At 36.9% G+C, this 17,280-nt stretch overlaps 1 protein-coding gene across 1 annotated transcript; it reads right to left on the minus strand.

Moving 5' to 3' along the window:
* Positions 1-1,297: 1,297 nt before the first annotated feature.
* Positions 1,298-10,021, minus strand: LOC118657987 (40S ribosomal protein S27-like). Its single transcript, XM_036312840.1, has 2 exons — positions 10,003-10,021; positions 1,298-1,554 (listed from the first exon to the last, which is right to left on the minus strand). The coding sequence occupies exons 1-2, from the start codon at positions 10,019-10,021 to the stop codon at positions 1,298-1,300; spliced, it is 276 nt and encodes a 91-aa protein (XP_036168733.1).
* Between the last annotated feature and the right edge of the window lie 7,259 nt (positions 10,022-17,280).

Raw genomic sequence — 17,280 nt, forward strand, 5'->3', positions numbered from 1 at the left:
TTTCTGGTAGATATCAAGAAGAGGGATTGCTGGGTCATATGGTAGCTTTCTCCCTCCTCCTCCTCCTTCTCTTCCTCCTCCTCCTCCTCCTTCTCCTCCTTCCTCTTTTTCGAAATTCCATATTGTTTTTCATAGTGGCTGCACCAATTTACATTACCACCAACATTGTATGAGGGTTTCTTTTTCTCCACAACCTCTCCAATACTTGTTATTACTTATCTTGTTGATAATTGCCATTCTGACAGGTGTCAGGTGGTATTTCATTGTGGTTTTGACTTGCAGTTCCCTTATAGCTAGTGAATTGAACATTTTTTTCATATATTGGTTGGCCATGTGTATGTCTTCTTGGGAGGAGTGTCTGTTCAGGTCTTCTGCCCATTCTAAATTGGATTGTTTTTGTTATTGAGTTGTATCAGTTCTTTAACCTCTTATCAGAGGTATTGTTTGCAAATATCTTCTCCCATTTGATTAGTTGCCTTTTTGTTTTACTGATGGTTTCTTTTGCTGTTCAGAAGCTTTTTCGTTTGATATAATCTCTTTCATTCATTATTGTTTTACCTCCCTTGTCTTTGGGGTCAATTTCATAAAACCCTCTCTAAGACCAAGTTCCGTAAGATTAGTACTTATGTTTCCTTCTATGTATTTTATTGTTTCAGGTCTTGTATTTAGGTCTTTGATCCATTTTGAATTAATTTTTGTGAATGTTGACAGACTATTTTCATTCTGTTGCATGTGGGTTTCCAATTTTTCCAGTACCATTTATTGAAGAGGCATTTTCTCTCTCCATTGTATATTTTGGCTCCTTTGTTGAAGATTATTTGCCCATATATAGATGGTTTATTTCTGGGTTCTCATTTATGTGCCATTGGTCTATGTGTCTGTTTTTTCTGCCAGTACCATGTTTTGTTTTGTTTTATTATTGTTGCTTTGTAGAATAATTTGAAGTCAGAAAGTATGATACCTCTAGCTTTGTTCTTTCTTCTTGGGGTTGTTTTAGCTATTTGAGGTCTTTTGTGGTTCCATACAAATTTGATGATTTTTGTTCTATTTCTTTTTTTAAAAAATGTCATTGGGACTTTAATTGGGATTGCATTAAATCTGTATATTGCTTTGGGTAGTATGGCTATTTTAACTATGTTGATTCTTCCAATCCATGAACATGGAATATTTTTCCATTTCTTTGTGTCTTCGTAAATTTCTTTTAATGATGTCTTGCAGTTGTCAGTGCATAGGTCTTTCACATTTTTTTAATCCAAAATATTGGATGGTTTCCCACTCATCTTGATTTGAGGTGTTTTTAGTGCTGCTTTCTTCTGAAGGTGTATCCTTCCGTAAGCCTTGCTTTTCTTCCTGTTGGCTGACAGGGAACAGTGGAGCAACCAACACACAAAATTACTGTTTGTGCATGGCTAAAGACGGTGGTGATTTTATAGCATCCTGGGCATTTCACAACCAGGAAGTAGGAATTGGGGCTCTGCACCAGGCGCTTCTTCTTGTGTTTCCTCTTCTCCTCTTCTGGAGAGGGATGGAGGAGATCCTTAGCGAGAGGCAGATTGTCGTGGGGAGGTCGTCACCACAGGAAAGGCCCTTCACATTCTTTGTTAAGTTTATTCCTAGGTGTTATTCTTTTGGATAAAATGAATTTTTTTCATTTCTTTTTCTGAAATTTAATTGTTAGTATATAGGAACACAATTGATTTTTGTATACTGATTTTGTATCCTGAAACTTTACTGTATTTGTTTATGGTTTTTAATAGTTTTATTTGGTGGAGTCTTTAGTAAATCAAATATTTTTAATATGCTATTTAATGCCTAAAGGAATGCAAGAGCCATTTATTGAACCTAGAAAATATTTTTAAAAACTTTTCTAGGTTTCCATTTGGGATTTCTATAAAAATGTTCACACTCTATGAAAATAGCAAGAGTTTTATATAATCTTCTATAATATCTTTTCCTGTACTTTAAATTTCTTTAAGGAAAAGTCTATATTTTGTGAGTAATTAATAAATGCTTTTTAGTGATGACTGATAGACAAAGGAGTATATTTATTAAGAACACTGCTAGATTAGTTTGTTACTCACCGAATTTCATACTTCAGATGGAATATAATTTTTCCTATACTGAAGGCTAGAGGCTGGAGACCTATCAATTTGCCTTAAAGACATATATTCTACTGGAGCATGGGATAACATACTTTGTATTATAGACTGGGTTTTAAATATAATTTTAATGCCATAAACTCAGAGTATATTTATAGAGAATTTTCAATAGTTTTTATTCCAGAAATTATTTAAGAAACTTTGATTTGGCCTAGATTCTTGTGTCAAGAATAGATTGCCAAAATGGGAAGGAAAGCTTCTTAAATAATCTTGAGACCATAAATCAATAACTAGGTTTTAAAAAGTCTCAATTGAGACTTGCTCTATTTAAGTGGCATTAATTAGCACACCACTAATTAGTAATTAATAATAATTATAAAAGAAAAATATGGAAAAGTTTACTTGGTATATATCTCTCCTCCTGCTGTGTATGTTTTCTTCTAAGATTTTTATGGTTTCAAGCCTAACATTTAAGACTTTAATCCATTTTGAGTTTATTCTTGTGTACATTGTAAGAAGGTGGTCTAGTTTAATTTAAACTATTTTTTTTGGTATATCTCTTTGGGCAAAAGAAAAAATAAACAAATGAGATTGCATCAAACTAAAAAGTTTCTACCCAGCAATGAAACCATCAATAAAATGAAAAGACAATCCACTGTAAGGGAGAACATATTTGTCAGTGATACATTTGTATTGGACATACAAATGGCCAATAGACATATGAAAAAATGCTCAATGTCACTAATTATCAGAGAAATACAAATTAAAACCACAATGAGATGTTACCCCACACCTGTCAGAATAGCTATCATCAATAAATCAATAAATAACCAATGTTGGTGAGGGTGTGGAGAAGAGGAAACCCTTGTGCACTGCTGGTGGGGATGTAGATTGGTGCAGCCACTGTGGAAAACAGTATGGAGTTACCTCAAAAGCAGTATGGAATCGCCTTATAACCCAGTGATTCCATTTCTGGGAATATGTCGGAAGAAACTTGAAACACTAATTTGAAAGAGTATATACACCCCTATGTTCATTACAGTGTTATTTACAATAGCCAAGATTTGAAAGCAGCCCAAGTGTCCATCAGTGGATAAGTGGATAAAAAAGCTGTGGTACTCTTACACAATGGAATGCTACTCAGCCATAAAAAAAGGAAATGTTACACTTTGCAACAGCATAGATGGATCTGGAGAGCATTATGTTAAGTGAAATAAGCCAGTCAGGAAAAACAAGTATCACATGATTTCACTCATATGTGGAATCTACTGAACAAAATCAACTAGCAAACAAAACAGAAATTGATTGATAGATACAGAGAACAGACTCACAGCTGGCAGTGGGGAGGGAGGTTGTGGGGCTGGGTTAAAAAGATGAAGGGATTAAGAAAAAAACCACTACAACTCATAGACACAGACAACAGTATGGCGATTCCAAAGGGAAATGGGGTTGAGGAGGTGAAGCAGGTAAAAGTATAAATGATGATGGAAGGAGACTTGACTGGGGATGGTGAACACACAATATAATATACAGATGATGTATTACAGAATTGTCGATCTGAAACCTATATAATTTTATTAACCAATGTCACCCCAATGAATTCAGCAAAAAACAAGTAATCAAGAATACAGGAATGTTTTTAGTTAAGACCCTCCATTTTAATCATCTGAGATGTTTATTCACAATAAATATTACTTATTGTTAGTTAAATTAAATGTATGATTAACTAAATATTTGGGACATGAGGCTAAGAAGTGACATTGTCAAATGCATGCACCTTTAAGTGGCATTAGTTAGCACACCACTAGGTATAGGGAAAAATCCACAGATGCACCTGAGTTTTTTCAAAGGATTTTCCTGACCATATCTACCTCATAGGAGTGTCATATTGAGATATTATTCTCTTTAATTATAGGCCAGGATACCTAGAGCATGAAGAAGAGGTTATTTGAGGAGAGTCCCAAAGTGAAATACAGAGCTAGCACAGAAGCTTTAGTCTGAATCCTCATCTAGTACTTTCAGAGTAAAAGTGCTCTTTATGGTAAAAAATTATAAAATGTGTTCTTTTCAGGCACAGCCACTGGATTTGGCAATCTCTATGGATAGCAGCTTGATGTAATTAGCCAGGGAGAACTTTCTGGAATACCCATGTGATGTGATATATATATTTACAATATGAACAAAACAAATATGAGCGTCATTATTTTGAAGACTTACATATTGAAGTGACTTCCTGTAATCAGTGTTCTTGTTAATGTGGACAATCAATATTTTCTTAATCTTGAGAGAATGAGTAAAACATCTTAGAAACCTATTAATGCAATATTACCATTAATTTGTAACATACATCAAAGTAAAGACAGCATGCTTACTTTGTAATTTTATCTTCAAGATGAGTCCTGTAGTCTGCCATCACCAGGCCCCTAGGTGAACCCTAGAGCTACGATAGTTGACCTTTCACTAAGGTACTTATTGCATTTTAAATAATTTACCTTTTTTTCATAACTTATACACAGACCAACATAGAAACATAAAAACATAAGGAAAAGATCTAGGTTTAAAAGATCTATGTTGAGATCAGCTGGTGCAAGAAAAACTAGAGGACTATTTGGAATTAATTTGCATTGATATTGGAATTCTTTAGATATACATGTATACACCTTGACCAGTAGGTGTTTTTATTTTTTAAGTGTTGGTGGCCAATAGAAATTAATCAACTTTTAAATTTTGTGAAGTAAGAACAATTCAAAGAAGTAGAAATAGGGAGAGGAGAAGGAGGAGGAAAATAAAACTGTCCTCTACCACCCCTGTTTCGTACAAGATGGGACACAATCTCAGGATAAAGAACAATTGCTTAAATTGGGTCAAGTTGGCTTCATGAAAAGCTCACCATTTTCTCACTATGCTGTAGATTGTGGAATTGTAATGACAGAAGGGTGTTGCTTCACACACTTGCATGGTAACAACACATGTGTGTCAGTGTCTTTATTTTATATGAGCAAATTAAAATTACATTCTGAGTAAATCTAAACATATTTTAAGATGCATGGATGAGTTGATTCACAAAGTCTGTGTTTGTGTGTGGGGGGGTGTTCTTTCTCCGCCCTCCCTCCCTCCCTCCCTTCCTTCCTTCCTTCCTTCCTTCCTTCCTTCCTTCCTTCCTTCCTTCCTTTCTTCCATTTTTCTTCTTGTTTGTTTTTCTTTGTTGTGCTGGCCACTTGCCTTAGAGATAATGGATCTAGAAAGGTTCAATAATAATTTCTAGTAGTCACTAGACTTTCTTGTTATCATGTCAAAACCTTTTGTTAAACACTAGAATCTTTTTCATTATGTTTGCACTGGAGTCATCCATAAAAATTTATTGTCTTGATATGAACCTTAGTGTTCCAGCTACTGATTTCATTAACCAGAAAAGTCAGGTCACATATTAACATTAACTAGGTAGGGGTTTAAGTGAAATTTGGGACACTTTTATTTAATAATTTTGTTCACAATATGTAAAAGAATTTTTATGATATTTGTATCTTCACATTGCCAAGTCTCATATTATAGTTTTGCAATATACAGAATTTTGTTTTCTTATGTTTTTATTCTTGCTTCTCCAGATTTGCTTATATAGGAAGAAAAATATTAAATTACCTTTTTGGAATTGGACATTGTCACTATTGGACTATCTTCTCTGCTAGTCCCTCTTATTTCATTTTCTCTGACTCTTCTCTCTAATTTTTCACTCCATTCCTTCCCCAACACATTCCTACTTCCAGAGAGACCTTCCAAAATACATCTTTGGAAATTTCAGTTTGCCGTCATTTCAGTTTAGAAGTTTTTATTTTATTTAATATCCTGGGAAGTACTTTGTAATGATGTCAATCATTTACACCCGAGTATGAATACATTCATTTGTTTTCTCTCCTGCTCCAAATATCTAGTTTATTGGGGGGCGGGGGGAGAGGATATGAAGATAATGGATCTTGGAGAAGGGTGCTGTCAAATGGGGAAAATGAGAAAAGTGTGGGGAAGCTAAAAACATTGAAAATAATTTTATCTATTTCACAATTTCACCTAGGGCTGAATGTTGTCCCCAGTTAAAAAACAACACTCAATTAGCTAATCAAACTTACCTGCAGAAAATTAGACAACTTGGAGCAGACAAACGAGAAATGGTTGTGATTATGTTTAAAAAAACACACATAGAAAATCTTGCTTACGAATAATGAGCATAAATACTTTCAGTAAATTATAGTGTATTAGACAGATGCATTTATTCATGTTCCTTGTATAAACCACACTAAAAGGATATTAAAGGATTAAAAAGGAACAAACCCACAAGAACAAAGAGAATGGGAGGAAATGACAACAGACAAAAGATGTCAACAAAGATTGGGAAAGTAGATGGTGATACCTGATTTAGCAGTTTGAATGAGGTTGAAACCCAAGAGTGGGGGTAGAGAGCCAACTTCTCTCTGTGGAACTTAAAAAAAACCGCAGGAATTTGTAGAAGCAGAACCCTCTGATAGTTGGGGCACAAAGTGGTACTGATGTTTGAAAGACTTTACAACTTGGACTCCCAGATCACTTCCCTCGCCTCATGGAGAGGGGAAGTTTACCTCTTCCCAACCCCTCAGAAGATTGGAGGTTTGTTCTAGAGAGTGTGTGGATGATTCAGAGGTGGAGAAGGAAACATTTGGGGGGAAATTATGGAACTATGTATGGTTTAGCTATGCAGATTTATGGTTATACTAATGAATCATAGAAAGTTGATTCATTATGTTCTAATTACATGGAGAGAAGGGAAAATTGTTTGGTGGGTGTAGATAGGTGAGAAATTAATTTTTTACAAAAAGAAGTAAAATATATTAAGAAAAGAAAATAAAAATCAAGGAATGGGAAAATAAAGGGGTATATTGATAAATAGTAATATAAACTAGAAGAAAGCCTAAAGGGTAGGGAGTAGTATCTCTATGGAGATTCCAGAATGGAAAGGAACACGCCTTATAAAGTTTCAACTATAACTGAAATTTTAAAAGAAGAATTTTAGGAATTATTTGTTGGTGCCTTTTTTCTCTCTGCTTTTTCATAAAACACAGCATAGTATAAAAATAGGAAAACAAATTGTTGCTTTTAAAAAAATACTCATATTATTTTGAACTTTAACTTAACTAAGGATAAAACTAAGTAAATTATTTCAGAGTGAATCTTCTTTGGAAATGTTATACTTTATTGCTTTTTTTTCAGTCCTTTCTTGATTTTTAAAAAATATACTTTTAATGATATCAGAGAGGAAGTGAGAGGGAGAGAGATATAGAAAAACCAATGATGAGAGATTGGAATCATTGATCGGCTGCCTCCTGCACGCCCCCCACTAGGGATGGAGTCTGCAACCCAGGCATGTACCCTTGACTGGAATCGAAACTGGGACCCTTCAGTCTGTAGGCGGATGCTCTATCCACTGAGCCAAGCCAGCTAGGGCCAGTCCTTTCTTGATTTTATTGGTTTGTTTATTTTGTTTCTTCACATTGGTTCTATTTTCTTCATCAAAAAAGAACCAAAATAGCTACTTTCTAGGTTTTGCATTTGTTAAAAATAAAGACACGTAAGAGAAATTTAGAAAATCTGAAGTTTTGTTTTGAACCTGGAAGTTGAAGAAGGCCGTAGAATTAGCATAGCTATGATTGGGGTTTTATAACTGGCTATTCTTTTCCCTTAAACTTAGATAGATTCACTAATGCTTTTCACTTAAGCAAGGTGAACAGCTTTTTCAAAAGAGAGAGAATAAACAAATAAGAACAAGGAAGATCTACACTGAAGCTTCTGCTATTGATGGGATAAATTTTTGAAGTCAACATTTACTCAAAGATGTAACAGAACATATGGTTGATGGATTCCTTTACAAAGGGAAGCTGATTGCTGATGTAGGCAGTGTAAACTAAAGGAATTCTTTTCATTTATGTATGAAGAAAAAAGAATTGGAGAAGGTACAAATGCTGATAATATTGGTATTCATATTGTCCCTAGAACGATACTGCATTTTCTAGTCAGTTTGTGAAATTGGAGTTTGAATTTTTATCTTATATTGATAAGCTGATAAAATTCTAGCTTGAAAAAAAAATGTTATCAAAACTCTTTCTCCAAATGTAAATTTACTTTAGGAAAAGGAGGGCAGGTATTTTAGATGCTAGAAGATGAGTGTGGGAATGATTGCCTTGTACGAACATCACAATATTTATTTTAAATTCTTTGGGAGAATAAACTAGAACATTGATAAAAAAAAAAAAAAAAAAAAAAAAAAAAAAAAACAACAAAAAAACACACAATCTCTTTGGAACCTGAGTCAATGAGTTGATATAGTACCGAGGAGTCTCAATAAAACAAATGAATGTTAAAGTAAATATCCCCATACAATGCATGTAATTGATGTGCTTCAGATATACTTAGTGAGTTAGTAGTGTTTATACATGAAAACACATTTTAATTCATTTGCATGAAACATTATTTCAACTGAAATACCTGTTAGTGATTTAAGTGTTTCCTTGGTTTCTTAGGAACTCAGAGGATTAAATGTTTTGTGTACAAGTATTTGTTAGAAGGAAAGTCTGCACATCCTTGGTAGAAGCTATTTAATATGACAAGTGGGAGGCTCTTTTGTGTGTTTATACTTGATGCAACAATGGTCATGCAGATAGTCTGGCATCTGGTCAGGAGACCTGAGCCAGCCCAGCCCTCTGCCGACTTGAGTGGCTTTGGGCATGCCTCTTAGCCATGTGTGTGTGGTATAAATCATTTCACTTGCAGCTCTAAAACTTAGCTGATAATTAATAGAAAACAAGTCTGGTGATTTAGGAATTATGTCAGGAGTTGATTTTTCTGAATTTAAAAATTATTAATACCTTTGGGGAGAAATTTCTGAAACTTTACTAAGAATGAAGAGGAACTGTGTTTAGTTTCATGCTCCATATAGTAAAGGGATATTAAAATGTAATTTAGGTTCAGGACTAATGTTGAGTGTGGGTTCTGGAAGATTTATGTAATGCCAACATTGTCAAATTTCGTAAATAAAATATCCCAAATCCAAAGAGCATGATGGCAAAGGTGATATGGTTCATTTAATGATGATCTTGATTGTGATGACAGATACGCACACTTCCTGAGCTCTTACTGTATGCCAGGTACTGTGCTACAAACTTGATTTACATACATGGCATCAGTTATTTTTCTCATCGTTGTAAAGGAAGATAGATAGTGGTATTTCTATTAATCTAATGAGAAAACTAAACAGTTCAGAGTTCAGTTCAACTGTAAATTATCTTCACTTTTAAGGAGTTGTATTCCCTAAACTTAGTTAAAATAGTATATAGGGAAAAAAGTGTCCTTATATATATGCCAAGTGGGAACTTTTTCCTAGCTTTATCTCCAGGTCTTTACCAAGAAGAAATTGTATTTCCTAATATACTTATGTAAGGTGTGTTAATAACACTGTAGCTCCTTGCTCTTTCTGGGAACTCCTTGAGAATTTCATAATAGGAAGAATAGAAAAAAACAACTCTCACTTCTTCATTTTGTTCATCAAATTCTTCGCCAAGAATTACTATGGCTGCATACCTTACAGCCTTTTCAGTCTGTCTCAATTCATCTCCCAGGAAGGTGAGAGTTCCTACTTATGTTACATAGTTGCTTGGTTGTGACATTAATTTCTTGTGACTCAAAACACTGTGCCTGATATGCTTCCTCACAGAACTGCCTTTGGCATTACAGCGAGGTCTGCTCTATGATGTTCCTTTCAATTTCTCATACGTAGGTTAAACTTATCTTTTAAATTTACTTACTTGACTGCTCACACCATTGGGAAACCTCTAAAAATGCAGGAGGTGGAGCAGAAGGAAGATGAGACAAAGTCTTCCTACCGAAAACCAGACTGTGCTCATGAGGGTGCGTTCAATACGCAGGAGGGCCGCCCCCACCTGAACTGCAGTTTTGCTTTCAGTCACCTGCATCAACCACAGTCCGAAAATATTAAATGGAAATTCCAGAAATAAACGATTGGTAAGTTTTAAATGTCATAGCCTTTCTGAGTAGCGGCACGAAATCTCGCACCATCCCACCTGGGACGTGAATCATCCCTTTGTCCGGAGTCTCCAAGCTGCATACACTCCCGGCCCCTTAGTCACTCACTTAGTTACCATCTTGGTTATGAGATCGACTGTTGCAATATCACAGTGCTTGTGTTCAAGTCCCCCTTTCTTGACTAAATTATGGCCCCAAAGCACAAGAGTACTGATGCTGGCAATTCAGATATGCCAAAGAGAAGCCTTAAAGTGCTTCCTTTAAGTGACAAGGTGAGTACATTATAAGATATTTTTGGAGACACCACATCCACATAACTTTTAGTACAGCTTATTGTTATAATTGTTCTAATTTATTATTAGTTACTAGAGGCCTGGTGCACGGATTCATCTACTGGTGGGGTCCCTCGGCCTGGCCTATGAGGATTGGGCTGAAACCAGCTCTCTGACATCCCCCGATGGGTCCTGGATTGCGAGAGGGCACAGGCCAGGCTGAGGAACCCCACAGGTGCACGATCGGGGCTGGGGAGGGACCGCAGGAGGGCTCCAGGGCATGTCCAGTCATCTCACCCAGTCCCAACTGGCCAGAACCCTGCTGCAAGCTAACCTACCGGTTGGAGCACCTGCCCCCTGGTGGTCAGTGTGTGTCATAGCAACTGGTCGAACAGTCAAATGAACAGTTAGACACTTAGCATATTAGACCTTTATTATATAGAACTGTTGTTAATCTCTTACTGTCTCTAATTTATCCTGGCCAATGTTATTCAGTGGTTGAGTATTGACCCATGAACCAAGAAGTCACCAGTTCAATTCCTGATCAGGGCACATTCCCGGGTTGCAGGCTCCATCCCCAGTAGGAAGTGTGCAGGAGGCAGCCAATCAATGTTTCTCTCTCATTAGTGTTTCTCTCTTGCCCTCTCCCTTCCTCTCTCTCTAAAAATAAATAAAAACATATTTTTAAGAAGTTTAACAATTTTTTAAATATATGTATATTTTTAATTTATTTCAGAGAGGAAGGGAGCGAGGGATAAAAACATCAATGATGAGAGAGAATCATTGATTGGCCTCCTGCATGCCCCCCACTGAGGATCAAGCCTGCAACCCAGGCATGTGCCCTTAACTGGAATCGAACCCGGAACCCTTCAGTCTGCAGGCTGACGCTCTATCCACCAAGCCAAACCAGCTAGGGCAAGTTTAACAATTTTAATTTATTGCTGAATTCTTGAACTAGTGGCTATAATGATATGCTATTACATGGCTTCAACCTGCTCTGAATGGAAATAATTATATTAAATAACATTTAGGAAGCAGCAAGAAAATTGAGGTAAGCTTTTAAATCTGGTTTCATCTTAAATTCAAAGAGGTTTGAAAAAAGCCTTCTGCAGTGTGCATCAGAATCAACTGCCTAGAACACAGATTGCAGGTGATTCTGAGGCACATTGATTTCTCCCAAGTTTCAAGGTCATGCTGATGCTGCTGGTACCTGGATCACACTTTGGGCACCATTCAAATTTTCCTCTTTATTTATGTCAATAATTACTTGGTGCGATTGCAGGTTTTCTTTGTTTGAAATCTCCCTGGTTCTTAAAAAGTCTGCAAGAGCACTCTACCTATGGTTGGTATTTAAGTCAAGGAATTCAATGCTAAGGACTTAGGTCATTTTCAGTTACCCACTTTTGATTCTGAAATGGTGATGAGGCATGGTTCTGTTACATCAGTGCCTGTCACTATGGAAACTACATGTTTGGTCACTCAACTAATGTCAGATGGATTACTATTTAATATATCATAATGCTTAGCCCAGTTTTCCAACTCTATTTGCTAGTGATGGCAATGTTTATTTTTTTTTAAGTATTTGATCATGTGCATGCTTAGCTATATTGATATGTTATTCTAAAACTTAATTTGGCCAACTAACACAGAAACATTTACTAGATTCATCATGAGTAACTAACAAATGAATGTAGGTGAAAGGAGTAATTAATTAGCTCTAATCTTCACAATAAGGATCATTAGCATTAAATGAGAATTAATAATTTCATAAGACATGAAAATATATTGCCCCAAGCCAAATGAAGTCATCAATTGGCTGCCCCCTGCACAGCCCCTACTGGAGATTAAGCACACAACCTGGGCATGTGCCCTCCTGACCAGAAATCAAACCCATGACCTCATGGTTCCTGGGTGAATGCTCAACCGCTGAGCCACATCAGTAGGGCTGATCTGTAATATTTTTATGTTATACTTCTAGGTCCAATGAAATGTATGTTAGAATTATGTAATTTCAGTGTATTTATTACAATTGACCTGACTTGAGATTCTGTCTTCCTGTGAAATGCTGGTCCTCTTTTCTTGGCTAACTCTACTTCAGTTTAAATACTGCTTCCTCTGAAATGCTTTCTCTGATCCCCTACTGCCATCCATCCCCGGAATCTCTCTCATGGTATTGTAAATTAATACTTGCCTATCGAAAACTTGCTGTGATTAGTAAAAATATACTTATGTGTATGTTTTTATGTGGTTAATATTTCTCTTTCCATTTGATTGCAAGTGTCATGAAGGACAAAGAACAAAGGTCCATGATTTTATGACTGAAGGATGCCAGTGTGAAGGACACTGGATAGCCCCAAAGTCTAATTTTTCTCTATTAGCTGTAAATATAGCAAGGAAACACCAGGTCTAATCAACTTCAAAGTTTCTAAGGCCAACATAGGAATCCTCTTAAAAGTCTTAGGCTGTGCTGCCTAATGTAACTCCAGACTTTGACCTCAAAAAGGTAGTTAGATAAAACCAAATACTTGTCCAGCTAGCATCATCTATGATTGATTGTGGTATTGAATGAAGATCAGTTTTTCTCTCTTAGCTACCATTCTTATGAACAGAGCAATAAAACTAAAAATAAACCCCACATCACCTTAATTGGGACATTGGATCAAGGGAATCTCTGAAGGATCAAAAATTGTTATCTGTACTTTTTGATAGCAGTTGACACTGCCCTGTGTGTCCTGTTTTAGCAGAGTTATTGCATGAAGATTCTTTATTTTCAAAAGTAACTTAACTTTTACAAAATGCCCTCAGGCTAAAATCCATAAGGAGACAGAGAAAACGGCCCCTCAATTTAGTTCAAGAGTATCACCATTTTATTTATTTATTTATTTACTTATTTATTTACTTATTCAATAACAACTCTATTGAGATATAATTCATATACCATGAAATTCACCCTTTTGAAGCATATAATTTGGTGTTCTTTAGTATATGCCCAAAGTTGTGCAACTACTGTCACAATCCTTTTATAACATTTTCAACACTGCAGAAAGAAACCCCATGTACTTTAGCTGCCACTCTTCATCCTCCTCCTTCAGCCCCTGACAACAATTCATCTACTTTCTATCTCTATGGATTTGCCTATTCTGGATATATCATATAAGTGGTATCATGCCATATGTGACCTTTTTGTGACTGACATCTTTTACTTAGCATAGTGAGAGCATCGCCATTCTAAATGGTGCTAATTGCATTATGAAATGTGGACATTGATACTTTATTAGGACATAGAACCCTGCATCCTAATATGACAGAACATCATTTCCGCTCACCTCCAGGCTCTCTTCCTCCTTACATCTTACATAGTGTTCCATTTTGCCTTCCTGAAATAGAGCTATGATCATACCATGCCTCGTCCTACCCACTGAACCTTCAGAGTCTCCTGGCTTCTGAATCAAATCCAAATCCTTAAGATATTACCTTTGAGACCTTAGCCAACATTTCCAACCTTAAGATCCTCTACTCGCTTCAATAAATCCTGCCCTTGGATCAACTGAATACTTGCTTTCTCTTACCTACAATCTGTATTTTCCCAACTATAGCATTGCTCTTTTTGTTGGTTATAGCTGACTACTTTATCTCTATACTAGAGGCTCAGTGCATGAAATTCATGCATGGGAAGGGTCCCTAGGCCTAGCCGGCGATCAGGGCTGATCTGTGGGGTGACCAGCAGAGCTATCGGGGCCCCTGCTGGCACCCGCCTTAGCTGGCAGCCTGGTGCTGCCCATTTGCTGGCCCCACCCCCTGCCACTGCCACCGGTCGGGGCCTGTGGGCAGCTCCTGCATTGAGTGTCTTCCCCTGGTGGTCAGTGCACATCATAGCGACCAGTTGTTCTGCAGTTTGATCAATTTGCATATTAGGGTTTTAGTATATAGGATTCCAAATCCTACCACGCTTCAAGGACTAGTTAAGTACCCTTTCTAAGTACCCGAGACTTGCTGCTGCCTCCCCACTCCCTACCCCCATCTGGAATAGCATTTTGTGTCCTGTCTTATGACTTTCTACCCTATCTTATGCTTATTAATATTCATTACTTATATGTATATCTAACTTCCCTTATTTGGAAAAATGATCACTGAGAGGTGAATTTCTATTTCATTTTCTTATTTCCCAAAGTGCTTTGTGTAGTCCTAGTTTGGCAGGACGTTGCAGCACATGCCACCCCACAATGTGGCACTTTGGCATATGGATTATTTTGAGCTGAAGGCACTTGAGAAGCAGCAGCTGTAGGAAGGGTTCTCTGCCCTCCTTTCTACGTAACAGCAAGGCATAAATTTCCTGGGATAAAGGTGCCCTCCCTGTAGCAGAAAGAGAACATTCTTATCACCCAAGACAGGGAATCAATGCTGAGATGAATCTGTACCGAAAAATAATCCTTATCTTCCATTAGTTTCCCTCATTTACTTCCTAGTCACTTTCCCACAGTGTACTGTCCTTCACCCAACCACTTTTTCCTTTGTCTCATCAGGCCTCCACAATTTCTCACTCTTTGTTACAGTGGTGTGTGTATAAGCTCTGAGGCCTATCCACTTCTTTTCATCTTTATGCCTTTCATATGGAGGCCTCTGTGTACACATAGAAATAGTAGCATCTAATAAAAAGTGTACGCTTTCCCCCCCTTTAATCCGTCTTTTGTCAGTTTAATTCTCAGGCTCAGCCACAGGACCTAAGAGAATAGAGAAAAAGTCCTGCCCTGCACAAACATTTTATAACCAAGACATTTCTCCTTACCTTAAAGCCTGGAGGACCCTGGAGTAAGTGAGTCTCTCTCTCTCTCTCTCTCTCTCTCTCTCTCTCTCTCTCTCTCTCTCTCTCTGTTGCTTGTTAAGAAGTCTTGATGATAAGGCTCCTAAGTTTGTTAGGGGAGGATTTTCTGCTGGTACCTGTGCAATTTTTATAATTTGCTGAGTGACTGAGATTGGGTATTCACCCTTCAGACCTACCTGTTGTTTTTCACAGCCTCAGTGGTCACTTTCCATGACTTGCTATCACTGTAGTTAAGTTGTAATGTTACCTTCCAGAGTAACCGTTCTGCATTTCCCATTATATGCTGAACTTGGATGTCCTGTTAATAACTTAAACTCAACATCTTTAATAGTGCACTCATTATTTCCTGTCCTTATCTCCTAACCTATTTCTCTAGACTTGCCAAACTCAGGACTCCATTATTCTCACTGTGTACCTACTGCTGTCCGTACTACGCTCTACTGTCAGATTAGTTACACTCCAAATCATGAATCATATTATCTTTGTTCAACAACTTCCTTTTGTACTGATTAATATTCATACTTCCAGCCTGGACTTCAAGTTCCTTGACCAGGAGAGAATCACTATGACATTAGCAATACACAGCCGAGTCTACCTGGCCAGAATGAAGCAGATCAATAGGGTGGTTGTCTAATAACTTCTAGGACATTTGAGAAAACTTAATGAGGCAGGCCAGACACAGCCATCACACTGGCTTCTGTCTCTGTCATAAGCTGACCATGATCAAAACAAAAACAAGAGTGTTCTGACTTTTGTAATGCTTGATAATTTAGTATACTGGTAAATATTTAAGTTCCACACCATGTCAACTCAGCACACTATGAGCAAACTTTTTTTAAAAAGTCTTACATATGCAGAAAAAGAGTAAAATGGAAATCCAAGACAACTTTTTTGCTCAAGAATAAACTGATGGCATGTGTGTGGTGAGGGGGGTATTGAGGGAGGAGGGGGAAAGCAGACTATCAAAAAGCTGTTTCTGAGAGTTTTTTTCTTCATATAATTTACTTTAGTTTTTTGTATTTATCAAATCCACAAAAAATTATTGAGCTCCACTTTACTTTGCCTGAGGAATAATGGCTTTCGTCAGATACTGAATAATCATTAGGAAAAAATTTTAAACATGGTCTGAAGTAGAAAAATAATCCTATTAGGCTCATGCTTAGTTTTTACCCCTGCTTCCACCCAGTCCCCAAAAATTGAACAAAGAGTGTGAAAATATTGAAATGCTTCATTTTGTTCTCATGCATGTAAGCCTCACATATATATCATTTCAAGATCCTATCCATTTGAGATTAATTTTATAAAAGAAGAGTCAGACTTATGTGTTATGGGTTGTGACCTAAGATTTAGCTTCTTAATCAGATAGCTCTCCTATTACTAAATTGTGTTGCCTATTGATGTGAAAATGAATAATTCAGCATTTGCAAATTTTCAGTTTACAATAAAACGGGGACCTCACTAAATAATATCCGTTTTGGGTTTGTTGATTTTATTCCATCAATCTATTATATTTAGGAATGGCTATTCTTTCAATTTGTTCTCTATAAAAAAAAAGAGAGCCCTGACTGGGTGGCTCAGTTGGTTGGAGTGACGTCCCATATACCAACAGGTTGTGGGTTTGATCCCGGTCAGAGCACATACCTAGGTTGTGGTTCAGTCACCGGTCTGGGCATGTATGGGACAAAACCAACCCACGTTTCTCTCTCTACCCTTTCTTCTCTCTCTCAAAATCAATTAAAAACATATCCTCAGTGAGGACTAAAGAAAAAGAGAGAAAAATACTATATACGTATTTATCTTATCTGAAATTCTTTAGCTTGAATCCTCTCTTAGCACACAATAAGGCCCTGTCTTTGTGCCTACCTGAGTACAGAATATTACAAAGTCACCCTGCACTTTCTCCCTGTTGCAAAAGAGGAGGAACTACTGGACCAGGAGCCCAGACCCCTGCTGACAACAGCTTTTCTCTTTTGCACAAGTTCTCTTTTCTGAACCTAGAACTCTGGACGAGGTTCAGAAAATTTTT

This window comes from Myotis myotis, unplaced genomic scaffold, assembly GCF_014108235.1.
Source record: "Myotis myotis isolate mMyoMyo1 unplaced genomic scaffold, mMyoMyo1.p scaffold_m19_p_1, whole genome shotgun sequence".
Classification (NCBI taxonomy): domain Eukaryota; kingdom Metazoa; phylum Chordata; class Mammalia; order Chiroptera; family Vespertilionidae; genus Myotis; species Myotis myotis.